The sequence below is a fragment of the Oryzias latipes genome, chromosome 3 (genome assembly GCF_053564925.1).
Source record: "Oryzias latipes strain Hd-rR chromosome 3, Olatipes_Hd-rR_3.1".
In the NCBI taxonomy this organism is placed as follows: Eukaryota; Metazoa; Chordata; class Actinopteri; order Beloniformes; family Adrianichthyidae; genus Oryzias; species Oryzias latipes.
The window spans coordinates 25,793,641-25,817,664 of NC_136239.1; the positions used below are offsets into that span (position 1 = coordinate 25,793,641).

The following is a 24,024-nucleotide window of genomic DNA, read 5'->3' on the forward strand; positions in this document are numbered from 1 at the left end:
TCATAATAAAAGGTCAAAAGGTTATATTTATAATGATGCAACTAAAGTGACTTGAGGATTTGACCGTTTTTTATATATAGGTGCCATCTCTACATTCGGTTTTAGATGTAAACATTTTTTTTTTAACTTTTCAAGTCCTGTGAACACTGAAACACTTATTTTCTTTTCAGGACAATGAAACATCTAAAGTGCAGGATAAATAAAGCTGGCTAATTTAAATTTAATATTTTCATGTACTATTTTTTAAGGTTTTTGAAGTAAATCATAGTTTGCACAAAGGATTTTAATTTTCATGAACGTTTAAAGATGAAAGCCATTTTGCGACATATATGCTGTTGCATACATGTCAGACCTGTCCAGGGTGTACCCCACCTTTATCCAACATTCGTCTGGACAGACTTATGCTGACCCTTTACCCCAAAAGGGGTTCAATTGGCATGCTGACCTTCATTGTGTTAGTTTGCCACTTCAGTTGCATGGAGGCTGACAGGAAAATACTGCAGCAGGTGACCAACATCGCACAGAAAATCACCGGCTGCCCCATCCCCAAAATGCTGTTATCCCATGAGAAATTTGTAAATTCTTGTAAATGTCTTAGGAAGCTACTATTGGTTATAGTTAGGCCATAATTTACTATATGACTGTTAAGATTTGTGCTCCAGGGTCTGCTGCTAAAGCACCAACAGCAACATCTTCCAACACAACACATTTTTTATTTCTTATTTTTCCATTTTATGGTCACTTTTGATCCACTACATCACAGCATTCAGAACCGTTGGCGCTCCTGGTAAAGCCTGGTTTAACTCGTGACAATCTTTTATTTTCATGCTGACATGGAAATATTGCATCAAAACAAAACTGAATAGTTTCAAAATTGTTGGCACTTGTTTTCGTTTTGGCATGATCCAACTGAAGTAATGATTTATTTTGTAGTTTGTACTTTTCCAGAACTACGCATCTGCTTGACGTTTCACATCTACACTTAGTGTGGCAGTCATCATTCTCTAAACAAGTTTTTTTCTAAGCAAGATTGAAATTGAGCAATAAAAAGTTGTACACAACTGCCAATAATTCTGGAGAACCCTGGAAATACAGTTTAGTGAAAGAAAAGAAGTGTTTTAAAATGAAGTATTTGGACTTGAACTCACGCTCCACAGCCTGATAAAGCAGGGATCTCACACATCCTCTGCTCAGGTCACCCTGACTCCAGGCATCAGAAGACAGTCACATTTACAAGCAACACATTCAGTCTCCAGAAGCATCACTAGGTAGGTGGTGATTCCTGCTCTCTGAATGTCACTTTGAAAGCTGTGGATGCTGTACCCCCCTGACAGGTTTGAAGGTGCTGTCATTTTGTTGACCCTGTACTTGATACTCTGTCATCCACAATAATTAAGGAAAATTGGCTTGGTGTCTGGAGTGCATTAGAACCCTTTGCATAAAAAACACACTTTGATTGCAAGGTGTATGTGTGTTAAAAAGGAAGAAACAGACAAGAGTCAGATTGCATCTCAGCATCTTCAGAGCAGAGTCAGTGCCCAGACTTCAGGGTGAACCGTCCAGCACCATGGAGTGTTGAATGTATGCAGGGTGGCAGACGGGGGCCCCTTGGTCCGCTGTGTAATGGCTCCGTCTGTGTGTTTGGCTCTGGGTTTTCTCACTCTGTGGTCTGGTTGTTTGATGTGAGACATCACTGTTGCTTTGGCCGTTCCAGTTTCATTAAGGGCTCTGTGGTGTCTGAGTCACTGTGGTGCTTTCTCTCCCGCGAAGGCTCGACTTTGCTGCAGCGAGTCCAGGACGGGGAGCGCAGGTAGCCCCCCCTAGGGTGTGCATGCTGGTGGGAACCTATGGGAACCAGACACACAACTTTTGACCTTTGGCAAACAGGAATCCAGGAAGGTTTACCAGAATCAAATATACATTAGGAAAACCTTTCTAAGAATCACTACACCATGTGCTTGAAAATAAAAATGTTTTACTTAATGGATCCCAATTTCTTTAGTTAGTAACAAACAATCTTTAAGAAATGTTAATAACAAAATGATGTTAAGAATCCATTTTGGAAAGCAATGCATTAAAATGAAGGAAGCAACAGTACTCACATATATTTTTAATGTTTGGCATAAAACTTCTTTTGCAGACACTTGTCTGACACTCCTTTTTTGTGTCTTTAAGATGGATACAATAAAGGCATTTCAGTCGGCCAACTCATGGAGTAGAAAATGCTTTATTTTCCATATTTTCTCTTAGTTTGGCATAAGGCTCCGTTCAGATACAATAAAACAAGATCTCCATAAAAAACTTTGGGTATAAAACTAAAACTTTTACCCGATTGGCAGATTTTTTTCTGCCTATATGGTAAGTGTTTTTGAATTATTTCCAAGGGGCCTGTTTTGCAGTGTAACTTTGTAGAATAAATTACCTTGATCACACAAAGTCCTTTTCATCGTCTATGTGTAGACTTTTTTTTTTTTACATGCGTGATAAAATACATTACATGGATCTCTGAGGTTTTTGAAATTTAAATGCAAAGTTTCCAAAATTAACCACTTGGTGGCAATGTTGATCCCACTTTGATGAGAACAAAGCAACTCAGAAGGTCTGAAAAAGCAGCTGACAGCTGCTGTCACTGCACATATCAGCTTAATGCTTGATTTTTACAGAAAGCACCATGCTGTGCTCCACACAGTTCCAGTGTTCGCCCATGCATAATAAACACCAAAGGAAAAGGTTAAGAGAGAGGACAAACATTGATCTCAGGTGATTAATAACATATCAGCTGGATTTTAATGAGAGGAATCTCCTCAACAACAGGAAGGAATCTGCAGCAGCATGTGCTGTGAGCACCTGCTGATGTGTTTATTGTTGTGTTGCATTCTGGCTGCGCATGCTGTACATTAGAGTAATGTCAAATGATCTGGTTTACATTTGTTACACAACATATTTTTATTCTTTTTTCAATAATGACGTCAGAAAATAACTTGAAACACACTGACAAGACTATATTAGTGCCTAATTATGTTTCTTTAACATGTTTCACACCATTACAGACATTTTTATCTACAGTTAAAGTGTTGCTGCACACTACAGCTCCATCATCAGTTCGCTGATTGGTTGTCCAAAATTAGCTTTTGATGTTTTTACATGCATTTATAATAGTATTTATTGTGATATGCTAGCAGGGTAAATGAGGGCATCATGTGTGAGCAGAATAACGTGTATTTTCTGTACAATTTATATAAAGCTGTTTCTTTCATGTGTGAACAATTTCACATTTTTCTCTTACATCCACACAGTGTTTTATAAATCGGGGCTCCTGGACAGTTTAAACCCTTTCTGATTGTAATCTTTGTGGTAAATTCAGAAATAAATTCCATCCATCTTCCTCCGCTTATCCGGGTCGCGGGGGCAGCAGTCTAAGCAGAGATGCGCCCAGACTTCCCTCGCCCCAGCCACTTCCTCCAGCTCCTCTGGGGGGACCCCGAGGCGTTCCCAGGCCAGCCGAGAGACATAGTCTCTCCAGCATGTCCTGGGTCTTCCCAGGGGCCTCCGCCCAGCGGGACATGCCCGGAACACCTCTCCAGGGAGGCGTCCAGGAGGCATCTGGACTAGATGCTCGAGCCACCTCAACTGGCTCCTTTCGATGTGGAGGAGAAGTGGTTCTACTCGGAGCTCTCGGCAGGTGACCGAGCTTCTCTAAGTCTAAGGGAGCGCCCAGCCACCCTATGGAGGAAGCTCATTTTCAGCCGCTTGACCTCCTTCTTTTGGTCATGACCCAGAGCTTATGACCATAGGTGAGTGTTGGAACGAAGATCGACCGGTAAATTGAGAGCTTTGCTTATTGGCTCAGCTCTCTCTTCACCACAACGGACCGATACAGCGACCGCATAACTACGGACGACGCTCCTGTCCATCTCACGCTCCGGTATTCCCTCATTCGTGAACAAGACCCCAAGGTATTTAAACTCCTCCACCTGGGGCAGGGACACTCCACCCACAGAGAGATGGCAAACTACCTTTCTCCGGTTAAACTACATTATTTATTTAAAAGATGAGGAAAAAGTAACATTTTAATGGGTCATATTTTAAGATCATTTTTAAGTTGCTAGGAAATGAAATTGCACAAAGATCAGAATAAATGAGATCCATGGCTTTTCCTGTTCATGTTTTCGTCAATCTGTTTAACAATACAAGCCATCTGTTTGTCTCAAGCAGGAAAAAAGCTGGCTGAATTATTAAATGTAAACCTAATTCAAAAAAAAAAGAGGCAGAAGTAGACTTAAAACAGACTTCAGCTGTAATTTGACCTTCTAAAGTCAGTGAAGCATTTACAGTCGGCCCTGTGCCCTCAGTGAAGAAATGCCATCAGATGGCAGGAGACGGAAAGCAGCTGTTGCTGGACTCTTTAAAGGATAAAACCCAAAGGTCCGTTCAACAATACTTACATCTCAAGCAGTGGCATCAGTGAAAATACTGGGGCAGTGACAGCAGAAAGGAAACACCTGCTTTGACGTGAGGCTGCAGTTGTGTTGTGTAGTGAGATCAGTAGTGTCTTTAACACCAGAGGGCCACAGGCAGGAGCCTTTAGAAGCAGCAGAATGAAGCTGAATGTTGTGGAGCAGATGGTAGGAGAAAATATCTGATTGTACCCATGAAGTTTTGCTGTTTTACAATGGGAACTGTGAGTATTTTCCTCATCACTTTATTTACTGAAAGCAAAATTAACCAAATCAAAAGAGCAGAAGCACATGGTGACGGCAGAGTCACCACTTACAATGACAATACTGTTCGTGACAACAAAGCTGTAATTGTGGCAGGGGGGGTGTATGTGAGCTTTATGGTTCATCAAGGTCATTTGGGAGGGAAACAAAGAGCAAGCCAATTGAACCTCATCAGCCTTTTATCAGACTCCAGAGCTGATCTAGAAAGAAAAAAATCACTTCCTGAAGGATTTTAGTCCCCTTATTTCTAGTTCTACATTAGACTCTCTGATTTGCCAAACGTTATGATAAAAATGAATAATAAAACAAATTACGTAGTGAACTAAACAGCTGAGGGACATTGGATTGTTGTAAGGGTTTAAGCAACGCTGGAGGGAAAGTAACTTGTTTCCAGAAAAGGAAAATTAATTATTTAAAAGTCTGTATTTAGCTTGAACTCTGTCACCCGACTTCTGTTCCTTAGGGCTCTTTAATTGTTGTCAACCCGTACATGCAGATTCCCTTAGTCTATGACAATCCAATGTCACCTTATCAGCATTTGCAATGCAAACTAAAGCCTAAAAATAATCAATTACAATAAAGACCTAAGTCACCCAAGGCTTCATGGTTAAATCTTCACTTTATTTCAGCAAGGCTTGCAGCTTTTTTGTCATCGTGTTTGCCATCATATAAAATGCTAATTTTGATTTATTTAAGAAATAAAAAAAAATATGCAAAATGCAAATTCACAATAACATGCAAACAATAGTGGGGAATTAATGCACTGGCTAATGTATCTTTGTCTTTTTTCACACAAGATAATAAAATGTTTGATAACTTGTGGGATTATAGCACCTCACATTTGGTAAATGGTAAATAGCATGAACTTCTGTAGTATTTTTCTAACATCCTTGAAGGCCCAAAGCTCTTTACCGTCACAGTCCCATTCACCCATGCACACACACACATTCACACGCTGATGGCGGCTCCACTGCTGAACACTGGCGCCAACACCACCAGAGGCAAAGTGGGGTTCAGTGTCTTGCCCAAGGAACTGAACCTGTGATACTTAGATCAAAGGGTGACCGCTCTGCCTCCGTACGAAGGTCACTTGGTACAAAGCATCTGTAACCCTTGTGCTATCCTAGGCACTTTAACATTGGAAGTTGGGTCATCTTGACCCCCTAGACAGTGCGTTAAACCTTTTTTCTTCAATGATTTGTGATCTTCACTGGTGTCCACGGATTACATGAAATCTTTCCATCTTTATCCACCTTTGTCTTGGTAGGAAGAACACGTCAATGTAAGGGTGGGGTCATCTAAGATAGCACAAGGGTTAAGCTTAACTCTTGCTCAATTCCTCATTATCTTTGAAACTTTTTTTCATACATTAAGTTTAAAGGTCTTATCTTGCACGCACATTTGTTTATAATGGTTTATAATGATTTTATTTCATATAAAAAAAAAGAAAAAGTTAAGTCTTATTGCATAATCTAAAACAATGTTATGTCAAATAATTTTAAGATGTCCAAAAGCTACGAAATATTTTTTTTCTTCTCTGTGGTCTAAATTTTTTTATTTCAGCAAATGTTGCATTTGCAAATGAATTATAATTAAAATAATCTGAATGTGTTGTTTTTCTTCAGAATGATGCGTTGCAGCTTTAATGCTCTGGAGAAGCTTCCAGAGAGCAGCAGCAGATGGGAGGCTGAAGCTAAAATGTGATTTATTGTTACATACACACTTTTGGTGTGGCAGAGTTGTCGGCTGAAATTGTGGACAATACCTTCACAATAACCATACTGTGAAATGTCCTTTATCACTTGAATAATCTGACACAAGAAATGAAATACTATAATGATAACCCTTTCATTTCCTTTGAAAACCTGCTAATCTTTCCAGATCGCTTAAAAACAAAATGCAGAGTTTACCATGGACCATCACAGAAGCTTGATTATAATATGCCTTATGAAAGATTAAGAAACTGAATATGTGTTTGAGTTGACAGTGAGTTCAGGATATAACAGTGTAAAAGACAACAGTCCTGCCAAGTCCCAGCAATTGATTTTTTTGTTCATGCAGTTTAAACAATGACAGCTTTGTCACTGCAACAAATCCGATAGCAATGTGACAGCAAGTTCACAACACAGAGGCTGCTAAATGTTCAACCAGACCATTTAATGTACATTTTGTATTTAAAGCAAAGATAACTTCTCTGGTTTGACATGAAGCTTTCCTTTAGCTTACGAGTTTCACTGTGAAGTTCAGCTAAATGTTTGTCTCTGTCGTCCTTTCTGACCATGACAGTGTTTCTGGCAGCAGCCAAAAAGAATGGGATGCTTGCTGGTGTTGCTGCTCAGCATCACACAGCAAACAGAAACAAAGTGTGTGCTTCATAGAGTGCAGCTGCAAAGCAACACGTCTGTTTTTCTGTCCTTCCTTGGAGCTAATTGTCCGACTGTTGCTCTTCAGATACCAAGGCTGATAAATTCTACTGTTTAACAGCAGCATGTGCAAATTAGGTGCTAATACTGTATGTTGTGTTCACGGGTTTCCTCTGCTTAGACCTAAGGCTGCTAAAATCTGCAAATTAAAGTAAAATGTTCCGTTTCTATAAGTCAAAAAGAGCAAATTTAGCAAAAATGTGATGCATCCATCCTTAAATTGTAGTTGTCATGTTGATGAACGTGTTGGCTTTAAAACAGACACAAAACACTGAGTAAAATGTAATTCTACTGAGTGTCTTTACAGCTGCCAGTAGCAGCAGTCCTTCACAGGAACCTCGACTCAGATCCAATAAACTACTTTATGACACAGAGTGTTCACTGGAAACAGAGAGAAGATAAAAAAGAGATCCACATGGAAATGTGCATGTAAAAATCATTGGCTGAAATATGAGAATGTACTTTGTCTCCTTTAAGAAATCTATCTTTTTGCATTTTAAAAGACTATTTCAGTTTTTTTCTTTATTTTTATTTTTTGCAGATCCAAAAAAAGGCAATAAAGGATAAGAGGAGATTGGGGCAGGGGAGTTCACATTTTGCGGTCGGGGCAGGAGAACAGATATCGTCTGTGCCTCGTTGCTTTGTTTGGTCTCTTTTGCTTTGTGGACTGCTTTGCTCCTATTGCTTCAGCTTTTTGTTAGCAATTAACTACATAGGTTCTACTGCGTCGTTCTTCCTCATATACCTGAGGTATTAAGCAATGTTTTTAGGTTCAAAGCGGAAATCTTCAACAGTGCCTAGAAATATGAGATTTATGTGGGGGTTTTCACTCTAAATATAGCCTGTTTTTATCACGTTTAACATCAAAATGGATTGCGCATAGCATTTACCTGATGGGGGCTCATTGTGGTTCTCCTCATCAGAGTCAGCAAAGACTTCCGCCAGTTCCTGGTCAGACATGTCTGTCAGCTCAGTTAGATCCAGGAGGTCAAAGTGCACCTCTAAAGACGACACGCTGCTCAGCGGTTCTGCAGGCACAGATGGGAAACGACGTTGGTCTGAGAGAGACTTTCAAAGAGGAGGCAGGCATGCTGCCATAAAGCTGCTCCATAGGTGTGGGGGGATAAGATGCACGTCTTCTCAACAGCTGCTGTGATCTGTTCTGTTCAGGCGACTGTAACCAGATTAGAAGCCGATTCGTGATATCATTAAATCAATAAACGCTTTGATATCTGCTTCTTCTCCAGGGAGGTTTCACATCTACTCTGTTTAATCTTTTGTGAGCTCAGTCATTGTCGGTCAGTTTAAGTGTTAGTGTGAGTCCTTGCACATGGTGTCTGAAAGACCTTCAGCAAAAGCAAAGAGGAGGTGAAAATAGACACATATTTATGTACTGCGGTCTTATTTCTGCCCCCAAGTGTGCTGCACCTGTTAGCACAGAAGTTTCTGAATCTTCAGCGGCAAAAACTCTCCTGCTCACGACAGCGTCATGTTCTCCTGATGTGTGTATGATTTTAAAAAGCAACCTTGAACATTTAAAGTGTGAAGTAACTGAACACGTAATGACATCTACCTACTCGTCTCAGCAGCAACGTGAAAAGACACAAGAAAATAACTTATCTGTGTGTGTACAAATTCAAGTGTGACGGAAATGCATCACTGGGTCTTGAGAGGCTTTCTGTGGACAGAATGGGTTTTATGATGGGTAATAAACTATTATTATCCAGTTTCCAACTGAAGAGGCAGAGCCTGCCCTTCTGCTGCTCTCTATATCCAGCACTTAATTCATTCTTCATCCCCCTCCAACACACTGCATATTGATTTAAAGGCCGCTGTTCATTGTGCTGAGGTGGCGGTTCATCAGTGTCAAATATACGAGAAACACTCAACACTTAGTGCGCCTGAAAACAAGGCAGACTCAATGGTCAAATAATATCATTTTCATTTTTCAGAGGCTGAGAATACATTTTTTAGCGTAACTAGCAATAAAACCTGGAAGAAATGATGGAGGAGGACATTAGGATGAAAGGATAATGGGAGAGGAGATAACTTTATCAAACGGCAGCCAAATGTAAAACTAAAGATTAGAAAATATAACCGCCTTCTTCATTCTGAGATTTTTTTTCCAATTTTTTTCCCATTCTAGATGATTCTTTTTTTTTTTTTAAATACCTCTCCTCAGACTCATGTTTGCCTCCCCCACACTCTTTAAATTATTGATCAGGACACTTTCATTCCCCGGCAGACGCTCTGAAACAACTGCTTCCATATCAAAAGCAATTTGGGAGAGCTCATGGGCTTTACTGGAGGCCTGATCAAAGCGTTTAATGAAGACGCTACCTTCTCTTGCAGTGGACATACGGGTGGCTGATGCCCTCCCTTGTCTAAATTTGCAGCATATCAGTCCATAGAGCTGAGGCAATAAAGGATAAGAGGAGATTAGAGCAGGGGAGTTCACATTTTTTGGTCGGGGCAGGAGAACAAAGCATGATGGTGCTGCATGTGGGGCTTGTACATTCAGTTTCATGACCGCCTTCAACCTCGATGAATAAAAAGAATTAATGGCCTCTGTAAATACTGTTCATGTTAACCTCTTAATTAGTAAAATACGTTTATAGACTGTTAAATCAAAGTGAATTTGTTGGATGCATGTTCAAAATTAAATGTGCCTTAGGTGGTCTCTTTAAAAATGTATAGAATTATTACATTAAAAATACATATTTTTATATTAATTTTCAACTATTCATGTTTAAAATGAAAACAGAAATAAATTTCTAAAGATTGGGTTCAAAATATGATGATTTTTTTTGGGAAATAAGCTTTTCTTAGAATTCCAAATCTGCCTTTGTATCTTGGAACTGCCCTCTTCTGCCTGTGATGATGCTCTTCTCCTCTTGGGCTCGCCATACATTTTTAATGAGAAGCTCCAAGATATGGAACTTGTTTGTTCTGCATTTTTACATCATCTTTTTGCCCACTTTTTTCAGTTCACCAATGAAGTCATTTCTGAAATTAATTGAAGTTATTTTCTTTCCGTGTGTTCGTTTTTAATTCAAATCGAGTGCTTCAGATTGCTGTGAAACATCTGCCTTTTAAAGCAAAGATATAGTAAAACATTTCACAGCAACAGTCCCACATAATTAAAATATTCAAACTTAGCAGTATGGGATGAACTCCCATATTATCAAAACGCTCAGTTATTAAAGTCTATGAAGGTAGCTGTTGTGCAGCCTCTACATTTGACTGTGCTTCAGAGGTCCGGGAGTCTGGCACTAGCTGCTCATGGTATCTGCAAAGGACTGATGCACAATGAGGCCTTTCAGTTAAAGCTGTGGAGCAGCAGAGTGACCAGAATGCCAAAAACAGGCAGTGGTTATTTGCGTAAAGACCTGAAAACAAATCTAGATAGCATCAGAAAAGTGAACAATGTTCTTTAATAACATAATGAAGACAGTGAAAGCACAATAAATGAAAAAAAATCGCTGAATCAGAAATACAAAATATCATGACACTTAGCATTTAACCATATGTGTCCCTCATCCATCATGTTTACTATTGCTAAGAAACCTTTAATAGGAAATTGATGCATTGATTGCATTTTCACAGTTTGAATACATTCTCTGTTTCGTACTTACGTCTCTTTTCTGTGATGTGCAGCATGTTAGCTGTGTGTCCTGACAGACTTCCCTCATCCTCCCCCAGCTGGTGTTGGAACAGTTCCCTAGATAGGTCACCTGAGCTGGATGGCTTCAGCAGCTTCTGGATGTCTTTGTTGGGCTCTGTCGTCACACACAGAAACAGAACTAAAAGGCTATAGGAGATCGTACCGATTGTTAACGATTAGCAACTTTAGAGATGATGGTTCTAAAACTGCAGAAAAACAGAATCAATGTTTCAGATCTTCCATTTTACTTTTAACAATAAAGACAATAAAAAAACTTGTTTTCCTAATTTTTTTGTTTGATTAAAAGTCCTGAAAAAGATGGTGTGCATATGTGTGAAGTTCTGTAATCATGTTACAGGGCTTCACATACATGGAACAGCAGTTTGGATAATCTCAATGAACGCATCACCTTTGAATACTTTTGTTAATAAAACTGACTTTTCAAATGAATTTTTAGTCAGAAGTCTGAGCAGCCATGTTGAGATTTGGTGGATCATAGTACACTTCACTGTGATCAGATTAATTAATATCAGAGGATTTCTCAGGAATAATTGAAGTTCTTTGTGCTAAAGTTGAACAACAAGTCTGAAGAGTATTGATTAAACTAAACCTGTGGATTTGACAAAGATAAAAAAACGAATCTGTGTAGCCAGTATGAGCACATTAGAATGAGAAAAAAACATTTTAAGTCTGGTCTGGTCAGAATATTCACCCCACAGATGTTTTAACTTTGTTTTAGGACACATATGTTTTGGATCTAAGTGAACATTTGACTACAGTGACATTTTGACTCAGTCGCCGGATAATCAGCTAAATGAAAAGAATAACTCTATTCAGGTGAAGAGAAACATCAGATCCCAAAGACGTTCAAGAGAATTTAGCTTGTTTTAAAAAAAAAAAAAAAAAAAAAAGTTATTTTGGAGGTGCATCATCTCTGAAATCTATATAAAGACATGAAAAAAAAACTGCTTAGGTGAGGAAACATTTTTTGTCCCCATGGAAGTGGCCCCTTTCAAGATTTCCATGTCTCAGTAAATGAATAAAAGGTAAACCACTGCAGGTTTTTTCTAAGGGCCACAAAGATTTTCAAGGTGCTGGAAGCGGACATCATCCTTAAAAAGGTTATTAGCCTTATAATATGCTGCAACCATTTAGACGGCCTAGAAACTCATTTTTTCCTGATATTTTTATTTGTCTTTAGAATGTGAAAAATGTTTTTGCATACGTGAGGTAACAAACTTCTGTTTGTAATGCGAGCAAAAATATATTACTAACACCTTTTTCAAATATTTCACACAGGCTAAAAATAGAAGGAGCTTTAAATAGCAGGTGTTGTCTTCCGGCAGTGTGCACACAATCTGAACTGGTTAAACTTGATCAAGGCTAAGTGACAACTGCCTGACACAGCTGAAAAAAAAGTGGGATGCCGTCAGAGATTGAATTAAGCAAAAACATGTACAAAAACAGCTTTCAGCAAAAGAAAAAAGGCTTTGGCTCCATTAACGTTTGAGAAAATGGAGATCAATACAAAAAAAGAAGAGAAAAGTACTGTAGTACCAGTAGGAATGAGTGTTTAGTTAAACAGCAAAAGTGTGGGAGGAAGCAGCACCTTTATGGTGGGCATCACCAGATGGCTGGTGCCAATTTAACATGCAGTATTTTTGAGGGTGGATGACAAGAACGCCGCTGACATGAAAACAGAGCAGTTTAGATTCTAATTTCTCCCCATCAAGTACTCAGTCACTGCATGCCGGCCATTGATTTTCATCCCCAGCAAAAAGACAAAAACATTTTAAATTATATGTTGACCTCTGCTGCTATTGTAAAATATTTAATATTATGACCAGCAGAGTTGGTTTCCATTCTTAGTCTTCAGCAAGCATTTAGTCCATCAATCAATGCATCCATCTAGGAATCTTGTGTAGTTTCAGTACATACATGAAAACCAAAAGACTGTGTATTTCCTCAGTCGTTTTCCCTTACACTTGCTGGTGAGATTTAAAGGAAGACATCCCATGCTTTCAGGGTGAAATTCAAGACCAAATGACTCAGAAAAAAAAATCCCAGTGTCATCTGCATGAAACAGAGGACTTATTTACACAGATGCCTGGGTTGTTCACCACCTGCTGAACTGCCGGTGAAGGAGCCAGAGCAAATACTGAGATGGTACGTTTCTGACATGCCTACATAACATATGTGTTCTTTCCACTTGTACTTTTAGGATGTGTCCATTAGCAAGGAAATGATGACGTACAATCTGAGACGAACAGACATAGTGAGAAGGCGGGAAGAGACACTGATGGACAGTTAGGTTATTGCAAAGAGATAAGTTGTCATTTTGATTGATGATGACGTTATTCTAAAATCAAGTAGAGAAAAACTAACATGTAAACTATCACATCATACAGAATCCCTGTAATACTGCTTATGCTACATGCTGCACTAAATACAGTTGAGGCATGTCAAGGAAAAGACTAGCTGAACATGCTTGGTTATTGGATAGTAAATGGCTAAAACTTCATCTGCTAAAAGAAAATCAATGATCCAACCTCTGGAGTCAGTTCACTATTGATTAGGTTCAAGTGTATTCATAATAATTGTCTTGTCAATTTTTTAAAATGTTGTTACTGGAGTCATAGGATGTGTGACATCCCTTAATAGTTTACACTCTTTGCTCGTAAACCCTTAGCTTGTTGTTATAGGCTGTTGCTGCATTTTATTGTTTTCTTTACAGAAGTGCCAGAGCTAGCTCATTTTATACAGGGGGGGCAAAAGACTTTAGAAGGGTGGCAATTTAGAACAGCAGAATGGAGAGCCATTGTAAATGAAAGGATCAAGAATACATATTTCCTACAGTTGTAATAGTTATTTTTAATGGTACAGTAAAACAGCAGTTCTTTTAGCAGAGATACTTTTACTAATGCTTAACCCTTGTGCTATCTTAGATGACCCCACCCTTACGTGTTATTCCTACAATGACCAAGGTGGATAAAGGTGGAAAGATTTCTTGTAATCCATGGACACCAGTGAAGATCACAAATCATTGAAGAAAAAAGGTTCAGAGCACTGTCTAGTGGGTCTAGATGACCCAACTCCCAATGGTAAAGTGCCTAGGATAGCACAAGGGTTAAAGGTGCTTGTACTGATGATTTCTCAATCTTTGTCAATAATAATGCTGATGTTGACTCAAAATTGGGGTGACAAAAGGAGGGCAGCCCCCCTGCAGCTCTGCCCCTGTCACTGTGATGACTTCTAACCCATTTGTTAACATTAGGACATGATCAGTTTCTGCATGTGTCCAAATTCCTTCACCAGTCATTATATAGTGCACTATAGGGCGTTTGCCATTATGTAGAGATGTCTAAAACCACAATTCCAAAATCCAGCTCAAAAAATGTTTGCCCAGAATTCTCTGCACAAAGTCAGTGTACATCAATGCTCCTAAATTTCCCATGTGTGATTGATAAAGTATCATTCAGTTCAGTACAATTCATATAGGGAATATAGACCACACTGCATTGCGTTTGAACGAATTTTCATGTGAACATTTTTTTGTTTTAATGTATTTTTATAAAGCATCCAAGTTTTCACTATCAGAGCATGGTAGTGTATTGGTAGTTAGGGAGTAGGGAGAGAATTCGGACACAGACTTTCTAAAGTTTATGACAGCACATGTGACTGCCAAAATGTTGTGACCCATAACATACACATCACAGAAACAATTCTCACCCATTTCTTTGTTTTTCCCCAGTTTGTCTTAAGTTTGTCTTACTGTGAGTATAAGGACATTTTGCCAAGAAGGAGCAATGACAGAAGGTATTAGAAGGTAAATGACAGTTGGTGAAATAGGTTTTCTTAGTGTTGGCAGAGACACAGATTAACATTAAAAGGTCAAACGTGACCTGATGAACGTTTATGTTTCATATTCTCTGCTTTCCTTAATGTGTCGAAATGCCAGACTTTATTATTTCTTATAGATGATGTGGGAGTGTTCTGACAGGGGAGCTCAGGTGTCTAATACTTAATGACATCTAACCAAATAAATTAAACCAAACTTCATTAAAAAATAATATATTTTAACTGTTGTGTTTGAATACTTTGACACCACATGTAAGTTTTACACAAAACAACACATAATTTTGAGCTGTTGTACCACTGGGAGCTCCTAAAAGGTGAGTAGTGAATATAAACTTGATGACCAAAGAAAACTGCTCAGACTTTGTAATTACACTTACATGTATTATTGATTTTCTATGGGAGTTTTTTGCTGTTTCGAAAAATACAAAAACAAGCCATTATGTCCACTCTCTATGTTTGCTAAATGAAGTTAGAGGCAGATTAGTGAGAGCACAAATCCATCAGGTCAAAACAAGACTTTATTTTATTTTTTTGCCAAAGGTCTTCTGAGAGTACAGCTGAGGGTGAGAAAGGACAGACAATGGCTCTTACCTGGGCTCCCTGCCCCTCCCTGTGCCTCCATGCAGCTGAGAGAGAGAGGGCTGCTGTTCACCACACCAGCAAGGACACAAGTGGGGAAGAAAAAAGGAAGGAGAAGGACTCCGCTCTGATTTTGGCCGCTGCAGCTCCAAGAGTCCGGTCCAGGTGATGTGGGGTTTGTCCTGTCTGACAGTCCACCTGTCCTGCTTTGCCGGTGGAGGAGCTGTCCGACCCCCGCCTCACAGGCAGAGGCCACCACAGGCTGGAAGCAACGGGAGCAGTGACATTGCAGTGAATTTGTGATCCACTTGGTTCAGTCAAGCCAGCATTGTGGGGCTTGAAACGAGCACACAGAGAGATCCAGAGCAAAGAGAAAGGCAGAGGGAGGGGAGGCTGAGCTGGCCGTCTGCCCAAACTGAGGCAGAAAGAGAGGGCGGGGGGGGGTGTCAGGGAGGGATGCTGGAAGGGGAAGCTGGGTGTGCATGCATGTTCATGGTGAATGTGAGCTTGGGCGTGTACTGTCGGCAGACAGTCAATTTTATGGTGTGAAATAATAACACAAATAAAAAACTGTTCTTTGGTTGATTGAAAAAGTATGGTTCATGAGAATAAAACGTGATTTCTCCATGACTACAAAAAAAAAACATTCTCTAGTGCCTCAGACGTGAGGAGCAGACTCATCTGTACTCTCAATGGCTAGGAGATGTCGCCCTCTGCTGGTAAATTTAGAGAGTCGCACAGCTTTTATTTTAAAGATCATCTGTGATTTTCACACGTAGTAAAGTTTCCACTGCACTTAAAGGCAACTTATAGATGATTTCTCCCCTTTTAATGATCTCTCAGTGTATTAAACCCACCTGTAAGCAGTTCAGAGTGATTTGTGTGATGTGCATTTGCATGTGGGTCCCTGGTTTTGGTGAAGTGTGTCTGGGGTTCAGACAGTTGAAAATGTGATATTACTCTTCTTGGCAGATGCCTTTATGGTCCCAGCAATTTTTTTTTAAATCTATTCTGTATTCCCCCCATGTATCTATAAACATTTTAACTTTAAGTAGTAAAATGTAGAAATAATGTAGCATATTTAGAGATTAATCAGAAATAATCAGATTATCATCAATCAAATAATCAATTGGTGCGTCCTACTTCACCACTTTGTCACAACAAGGTCATCACATGCAACAAGCTGGTAAACCCAAAGAGTTGAATAAAAAATGACACATTTTTTCTTTTGTCCAGAACAATAAACTTTAAATGGAACTGTTAACATGTGCAATAATTAATTAAAAACTGTACAAAACCCGAATAATCAGAGAAATTATGTAAAGGTATTAGGATTGAAATTTAGGGTCAGTCAAGGAAAACCCAGAACATAGTTTAGGGTAAATGACGGGCTTTAACTGTTTTTTTTTATTCATGCACATTCTTTACTAACATCATGAAAATTTTGAATGCAACAATTGAGTTTAAAAAGATGTGTAGTTTTTCTCTGAGTATTTATGATTCAGTATTTTAATTGTTTTAGGTTTTTAAGATTAATTATACAAAAATAGCAACATAAAGTCTTTAATTTAAAACCAAAGTCAGTTGCATTCTGTGTTTATGGTCAAACACTTTTTAATCTTTCTTTTCTCCACGTTCTTGCATAATCTTCCAGATGTAGCCTTCTGTAACACTTAATTCCTATCACACATACATAAAGAGGTTGCCTGTTTGGTAAGTCATAAGGTTTTATTTTATTTTTTTTTAATTTTTTTTAATCAAACTAATCAAAAATTAGAAAAAAAAGAAGCTGCCTATAGAAATGCACCCAGAAACATGGGTAAGAAATCCTAAAAGTATAGCTTTAAATGTAATAATTCAATGTGATTGGTGCTTTTGCAATAGGTATCCATAAGTTTCTACTTTGGTTTCTATTTCTATTAATGCTTTGTATTTTATTTACGTGTGCTTTCATGTTTCTTTGTATGTGGGAGGTCACATTTTAGTGTGTGTTTTGTAATTTAGTTTTCATTTTTTGAAGCCACTAAAGCAGGTAACAATAGTATGAAAAGTTCACTATAAATAAAGTTTGATTTGACTTAATTATTCATAGATTCCATACTAAATCGGTTCAACCATGGCACTAATAAACGATTCAATTAGCATTAAGGATTCAAGTGTTATCACTTGATAAGCACTTATCAAACTATTCAGGTTTTGTTTTTAAAATTTGTTAAAGATAAATAGTTCACGAGCTCCACAAACACTAAGCTGTGAAATAAACGAAATCATTAGAAGCAGGCATGTAAACATGTGCGTTGTGTAAAAGTTAGAATCGATTTCGCCTCTCGCTCCAAATGTCCTTCTGAGCCACCGTAGCAGCAATAAACAAACGACAAGCAGCTGTTTGTTCGTGTTAGTGCTCACGTGGAGGGATTTGCAGCGTGAAGCGCACTGGAAGTGTCGCAGAAGCAACCAGATCGGATCTCAATGGAGCCTGTCATAAAAATAAATCCAGGTGCGGTGAGGTTTGCCAAATAAAAGTCCGATTCTGAATGGGAATGTTGTTAGCTTTGCATAAAGCTGACTCCTCCACCCTCCAGGGGCGTCGAAATGGGACATACGTCAGAAAGTGTGGGACTACATAGAAGAGAAGAACTTGGCCAACTTTCCAAGGCCTGTCCACAACAGAATCCCAAACTTCAAGGCAGGTTAACGCACCACATTTAGCAATGACCTACTTACACCTTGCTGTTTTTAATTTTAAAAGTAACATGATAAAAGCCTCTGCTACGTTTGGGCTTGTATTGCTACATATTCTGCTTCTAGATTAAGTTATTTCTATCTTTAGGAAAATCTCAAACCTTAAATATAATTGAGTTTTACATTTTAATTATATGCATATTTTAATAGTGCAACTTAATATAACCACCTTTGAGAAGGCAATAAACAGGCAAAAAATAAATCTTGGTTTGACTTCAGGTGTAAAATGTTAAATTTTACGTTTTCACTATGAAATAAAACAAGTAAAAATAAAAAGTAATTACAAAAAAGTCATTGTAGTTCATTGTAGTTTAGAATTTAAATCCAAGTATTTGTTAAAAATTTACATTTACATTGGAAAGGAATTGTCATTTTTAAATATTTACTTTTGCATTTTTCTTTGTATAGTGATAAACAAAGCTATTGAATTGAATTTAAATCTTTATTCCTGTATTAGTCAACTTGTTAATAAATAAGTGGTGAAAATGATGACAGATTTTTTTTTAATTTGCATTTTGCCTTTTACTATTTTATTTTTTATTGTTGACTTATTGGCCAGGGCTCAATTCAAGCATGCAATCGACTGACAGAGCTGCAGCAATTCAAGTCCAGCCAAACAGTCAAAGTAAACCCAGACAGACCCCAGCAGCAGGCACGCTTTGTTACTCTGGAAGTAAGTTGATCTAGAACACGTTTTTATGCAAAAATGTTTTTTTCCCTCTTTAGGGTGCTTTTGCTAGCTGTGCCAAAGTCACAGCGCTGGCAGTGTTCTCCCAGTCAGCTGAGGTGAAGGTGGATCCTGACAAAACTCTAGAGGGCGCAAGGCTGGCAGTGCTGCAGGTAGCACTGCTTTCTGGGGAAAGTTGATGCCGAAGAGGGTTTTGGAGAAAATTATATATGTGATAACCATTTTAGGATATACACGTTTTCCACAACACTGAAAACTGCTTCCTCATTGAGTGTAGCTACAAAGTAAATTAGCATCTTCTGAGATTTTTTAGATTCAACTGGGTAGATCTCTAACCTCCAGTCATGTCTAACAGTTCTGATTATTTGCAGCTAATTGTTGGTATTAATTTCTCAGGCACATAAAACATTATTGGTTCCGACCCCTCGTCTGCGTACCGGTCTTTTCAACAGGATCACCCCTCCACAGGGTGCCAGCAAAGAGCAGCTGCGCATATGCTCCTCATCCCAGGTGTAAATGTCTATATTTTCCTCCACAATTTTACTTATTAATCTATTTCAGATTTAGTGATAGCTAATTTCCTTCTCCTTTTGTTAATTTTTCATTAGGGAGTAAGAGACTTCAGTGTGCCTGTTGGTCTGGATGCTAAGGTGAAGGTAGATTTGGTGGTGGTTGGTTCGGTTGCTGTCTCTGAGAAAGGTTTGTTGGCACCACAACATTTACCACCACACTATATTTCTGTTTAGTAAATGCAGCAAAGACTCCTTGTTCATTTCATATACTAGCATGTCAATAATGCATTTATCATTTTAATACATGCATTGGATTTTGGCTAAAAACTTCATTATTATTATAAAATGGCCACTGGGAACGCTTTTACAATAAATGGCATAAACTTGTACATGCCCATTCACACACTTATGTCCATCAGAGGCAAGGTGGGGTTTAGTGTCTTGCCCAAAGACATTTCGAAATATTGGCAGGAATCGAATCTGTAATCTTCTGATCACAGGACGACCGCCCTACACCATGGCCACTGCACAATAGAAGGACGGTCGGAATGGGACTTATATTGCCATATCACTGATATCACTGTATGAAAGGTTTAAAATAGTAACTTATGGGGTCTTTTACTGCATTGTGGTACTAAAGTGAATAGGCAGAACTTCAACACCCATAGCTAACTCTGCATTTGAAATCATTTTGGAATCCGCAGGCTGTCGGATTGGGAAAGGAGAGGGTTTTGCAGACATGGAGTATGCCATGATGGTTTCAATGGGAGCCGTGAATGAGAACACCGTGGTTGTTACTGTTGTCCACGATTGCCAGGTTAGTTGTCTTACTTGGAACTTGCTGCACTAGAAAAAAAGGACCTTATTTTGAGTTGCATTTGCTGAATATATTTGCAAATGATGCCTAAATTTCTGTGTCAGATCTATTTTGAGGTATTGGCATTTCTGCTGTAGGTGGTTGATATTCCAGAGGAGCTCATGGCCAGTCATGACTTGACTGTTGACTTCATACTCACACCCACCAGAGTTATTGAAACTCACTGCAAGCTACCAAAACCACAGGGCATCATCTGGACCAAGGTAAATGCAAACGATTTTTACTTTTCTTTTTGTTATGATGCTAAAAAATAAAAATAATTTCACTGAGAAGTTGAACTTAGAGTTCCAACATCAGTTGAAAAGTGAATCTGCAGAGTTTGGACTCCAGTATCTTTGTTTGCTACCAATACAGGACTGTAGTTGAATCTTGTTCCCCCTGTACCATATCACCTCCTTTATGAAGTTATTTGAGAAACACATTTAAACATTTTTGAAGATCTGATCACAATTGGGAATGAGGTGGAAGATGGACAAATTCTGTCTTACTATTTTTTTATTAGATCACTTCCCTTTCACATTTCTCTCATCTGCACCCCAATTGAGCTAATTGGTAATTTACTTATAAAGTGTACTAGGGTTGTAACAATTCATTTAAAAAATCATTTGATTCTTATTATAATTTGTGGTTGCTGACACAATTCATAGTCCATATTAGTTCATTTGAACAATTCAATTCACTGGATCGTAGGAATATAAACCGATTCATCAATAAAGTCAATAAATTGTTACAGCCCTAAAGTTTACATTTGGTATTCTTTTAGAAACATTTTCACTTCAGAGGCTTTCTGGCTGTTAACATTCAGTCAGTTGACAAAATGGAGAGCTCTGTGGTATCCATGACAACCAAAAAGACTCTGACGGGTCTGCTATCATAATTGAATTGAAGTACTATTGCTGCCTCCCACAGTGTACATTTCATGTAATGCATGCATTTAATCAAAATTCCCTTACAAAATATTACCGTATTTGTTTGACTTTTTTTTTTTTTTTTTACTCTTAACCAAATATTTACAAGTGCTTAGTTTAATAGAATGGTGCACACAGTGCTGGCTCTGCAAGTAAGATCTCTGTTTAGTTGCTAAAATCTCACTTTGTAAAGGTTTCGATGAGAGTCTGGACTTCATGTAGTCTCTTGTTGAAACTGGCAGAAAGAAAGTGCATGAACTTCCTCCCAATGATGTCTTTAATTAGACATGATGGGGGTATTATTCTTATCACGCAGACAGATTGTTTGTAACCTCTGGGTTCCTTAAGACACGCATGTAAGTAAACAGGACCCACTGACCTCACAGACAGGAAGGACTTGTCTGATCATCAAAGGCCGCTCTGCCCAGCCACCTTGGCTACGCAGGGGCAAGGGAAAGACGGGTCACACAGGCCAGTGTAAAAACAATAGGCCCATATATCCTTTACAGAACCGGTCAGCATCAAAGGCTCTCAGGACACTTGAGGACCCAACAAATCAAGAAAGGAGTCTTTATTTTTAACCGCATGGGAAGTGACATATCCTGCTTCTGTAAAGATAATTATTATGCATGCGGCTGTGAAAACCATGAACCTAAATGAAGTAATCCTTCTTCAGCTGGATGATGAAAAGCTGGAGAAGATCCCCATCCTGAAGAAGCTGCGTGCTCTGGAGGAACAGGCTGGAAAGGATGTCACCATGGGGCCGACTTCACCTGGTGTGGAGACTGATCGACCAAAACAGCAACCCAAGCGGAGGCCGAGGCAAAACCCCCAGCAGGATGCTGAGGGGGAAGACAGACCGGAGAGAAGAGTAGAGCCAGAACAGAAGGCTAGACAACAAACGGCCAGAGTGAGGAAAGAAAGCAGAGGGGAAGGAAGAGGGGAGAAGGAGAAAGAAGCTGGTAATGTACCAAAGGGGAAAACCACTATGATTGTTAAAGAGCATGGCCCCCAAGAGGGTGAGGCTGCAAATGAGAGTAAATTCCCTCCCAGCGTAACTACAGTTTACCTGGGAGGAATCCCTGCTGGGCTGCGTGTTAGTGAGCTGAAAACTGCGCTCAGAGAGAAGAAAGCGGCTCCGCTGAGACTCACCTGGCAGGGAGCTCAGCACAGGGCTTTCCTGGATTACATTGACCCCCAGGCTGCCGATCAGGCTTTAGAAGCTCTGCAGGGTCTCAGTCTGAATGGCCACAATCTGCAGGCTGAGATGGCCAAGAGCCAGCGTGGAGGCAGGAGGTCTGGACAGCCCAGTAAGAGACAAAGACCACCCATTGTTTCAAAGTCTAAAATACCTCCAGAAACTAAGAGTGGCACTGAGGTTCCTGAGTAAATAAAGGAAATACATTCAAATTGAACACTGATGCATTAACAAAACTGGTTATTTTTTGAGCAGTTGCATGAATCCAGACAAAATAGTTCTGAAGTTATAGAGGAAGTTTGACTAAATGCCAGCATTTAGTTTTTTCTACTTTCCATTTTGCATTTTTAGTGCCTTAGTCATTTTACTCACATTTCTCATTGAAGACTTTCCTTCTCAGCCTGTGAGATCTTAATTTATGCAAACCACAAAGGGTTATTTTAATTTGATCCAAAAATATACATTTGTTGTAACTAAGATCAGCATAATTTTAATCCACTAAATCTGCTTCTTTTATTAAAAATTTAATTTATATGTAACCGTAAGAGCTGATCTTGAGCTGCAAACGGCACCATCATGTGGTCAGCATCACAATCCATGTTATCCAGCTGTTTGGAAGCATGATCACAAATGTTACTAGAAAGGTTTCTCTTTGTTGAGAGAAATAGGCTTTTTTTATTTATGTCATTGTTTGAAAAAGTTGATACTGTATCTCCAAATGTATCGAATCCTTCATAAAATATACATTTTGAAAAAGACAGATTGATTTGTTATGGGGGAAAAAAATCATTTTTGTGTGACCATGGCAACCAAATCTAAGACTATGAAAGATCTTTTTTTTTTGCCGCAATGTACCAACATAAAAAAAAGGTCACATGTATTTTATTTGTACTGGATCCGTTTAATCGTTTGATTTTGGTATATTGTTGTTGAACGTTATTAGTGTGTGAAAACAGTTAAGATAAACAGAATTCTGTTGCTTTCGGAAATGTTATTGCTTATTTTCTGCCAACTTTCATTTCATTTCTCTTATTCATGCTGTTATAACATCCTGCCCTGTCTGTTGCTTCCAGCAAATCCTTTTCTTTTTCCCGTACATGTTCACCTGAAACATTAACAAAGAATAAACATCTTTCTTTAAATTTCTTCTAATATTTTTTTAAAGCAGATGGCAGGAAACCTCGTGTTCTGTTTTGCATGATGCTCTGGTTAAGGGATGAAACAATAGTAAATTTTACATAAGCAATTTGGAACAATATATAGTTATTTTAGTTTAATTTGTTATTGTAGTAGGAAAAAGTTAATGAAGGTAAACTATTTTTTGTGGAACTGTTACAAAACAAAAAGCCTTTTTTAGTTTCTGCTAAAATAAGCTTTAATGAACTACATTAATAAATTGAACCAAACAATTTAAGAAGTTATTTGACTGAAAATACAATATACAATTTCTCAAAAAATTGTCTCTTTGGTGCAATTGTTTGTTGGGGTGGCTCTTTTTTCTAAACCAAAAGGTTTCAGAATTGTTTTTTTTATTCAGATCATTTCTAGGCTTATTTTGACACATTGCTTTGAATCGGGCTTGTTTTTCCCTCTTCTAAAACTGCTTTACTAGTTACCTATGCGTTTGGTTTCTATGGAAACAACTCACTTTCTCACATATTTCTGCATTTTAGATTACATGTTGGATGAATGATGACATACAGTATGTCAAAATATCCAGTTTTGTATTTGTGTGGTTTTGAGAAACATCTGCTTGATTCTTTATTTTTGCTCAAAATCTTACAGAAAAATAAGAAACTCCACTTGATTTTTGAACTGCGTTGACAGCACTGACAGATAAGTGTTTAGACATTT

At 38.5% G+C, this 24,024-nt stretch overlaps 2 protein-coding genes across 3 annotated transcripts; one reads left to right on the forward strand and one right to left on the reverse strand.

Annotated features, from left to right (window-relative positions):
- Positions 1-691: 691 nt before the first annotated feature.
- On the reverse strand, positions 692-15,515 carry dbndd1 (dysbindin domain containing 1). Its single transcript, XM_004067215.4, has 4 exons — positions 15,258-15,515; positions 10,780-10,923; positions 8,035-8,172; positions 692-1,845 (listed from the first exon to the last, which is right to left on the reverse strand). Exons 1-4 carry the CDS (start codon positions 15,286-15,288, stop codon positions 1,691-1,693), a joined length of 468 nt encoding a protein of 155 aa, XP_004067263.1. The 5' UTR covers positions 15,289-15,515; the 3' UTR covers positions 692-1,690.
- Positions 15,516-17,367: 1,852 nt separating this feature from the next.
- On the forward strand, positions 17,368-23,312 carry mthfsd (methenyltetrahydrofolate synthetase domain containing). Of its 2 annotated transcripts, none has more exons than XM_004067343.5 (8): positions 17,368-17,742; positions 17,828-17,931; positions 18,714-18,827; positions 19,072-19,185; positions 19,284-19,374; positions 19,892-20,004; positions 20,142-20,267; positions 21,649-23,312. In XM_004067343.5, the coding sequence occupies exons 1-8, from the start codon at positions 17,715-17,717 to the stop codon at positions 22,360-22,362; spliced, it is 1,404 nt and encodes a 467-aa protein (XP_004067391.1). In that variant the 5' UTR covers positions 17,368-17,714; the 3' UTR covers positions 22,363-23,312. The 2 variants fall into 2 exon arrangements, with proteins under 2 accessions (XP_004067391.1, XP_011490098.1); XM_011491796.4 differs by lacking the exon at positions 18,714-18,827 and adding an exon at positions 18,547-18,660 and having other exon boundaries at positions 17,372-17,742.
- The last annotated feature ends 712 nt before the right edge of the window (positions 23,313-24,024 follow it).

Bases quoted from the DNA above. Each gene is read 5' to 3' on its own strand.
- dbndd1 (XM_004067215.4), bottom strand. From the start codon at position 15,288: ATGGAGGCACAGGGAGGGGCAGGGAGCCCAG. The intron at 8,173-10,779 runs GTAAGTACGAAA...CTGTGCCTGCAG, and splicing joins GCACATCACAGAAAAGAGAC to AACCGCTGAGCAGCGTGTCG. The intron at 1,846-8,034 runs GTAAATGCTATG...TGGTTCCCATAG, and splicing joins CCACAATGAGCCCCCATCAG to GTTCCCACCAGCATGCACAC.
- mthfsd (XM_004067343.5), top strand. From the start codon at position 17,715: ATGGAGCCTGTCATAAAAATAAATCCAG. The intron at 17,743-17,827 runs GTGCGGTGAGGT...TCCACCCTCCAG, and splicing joins TGTCATAAAAATAAATCCAG to GGGCGTCGAAATGGGACATA. The intron at 19,186-19,283 runs GTGTAAATGTCT...ATTTTTCATTAG, and splicing joins GCATATGCTCCTCATCCCAG to GGAGTAAGAGACTTCAGTGT.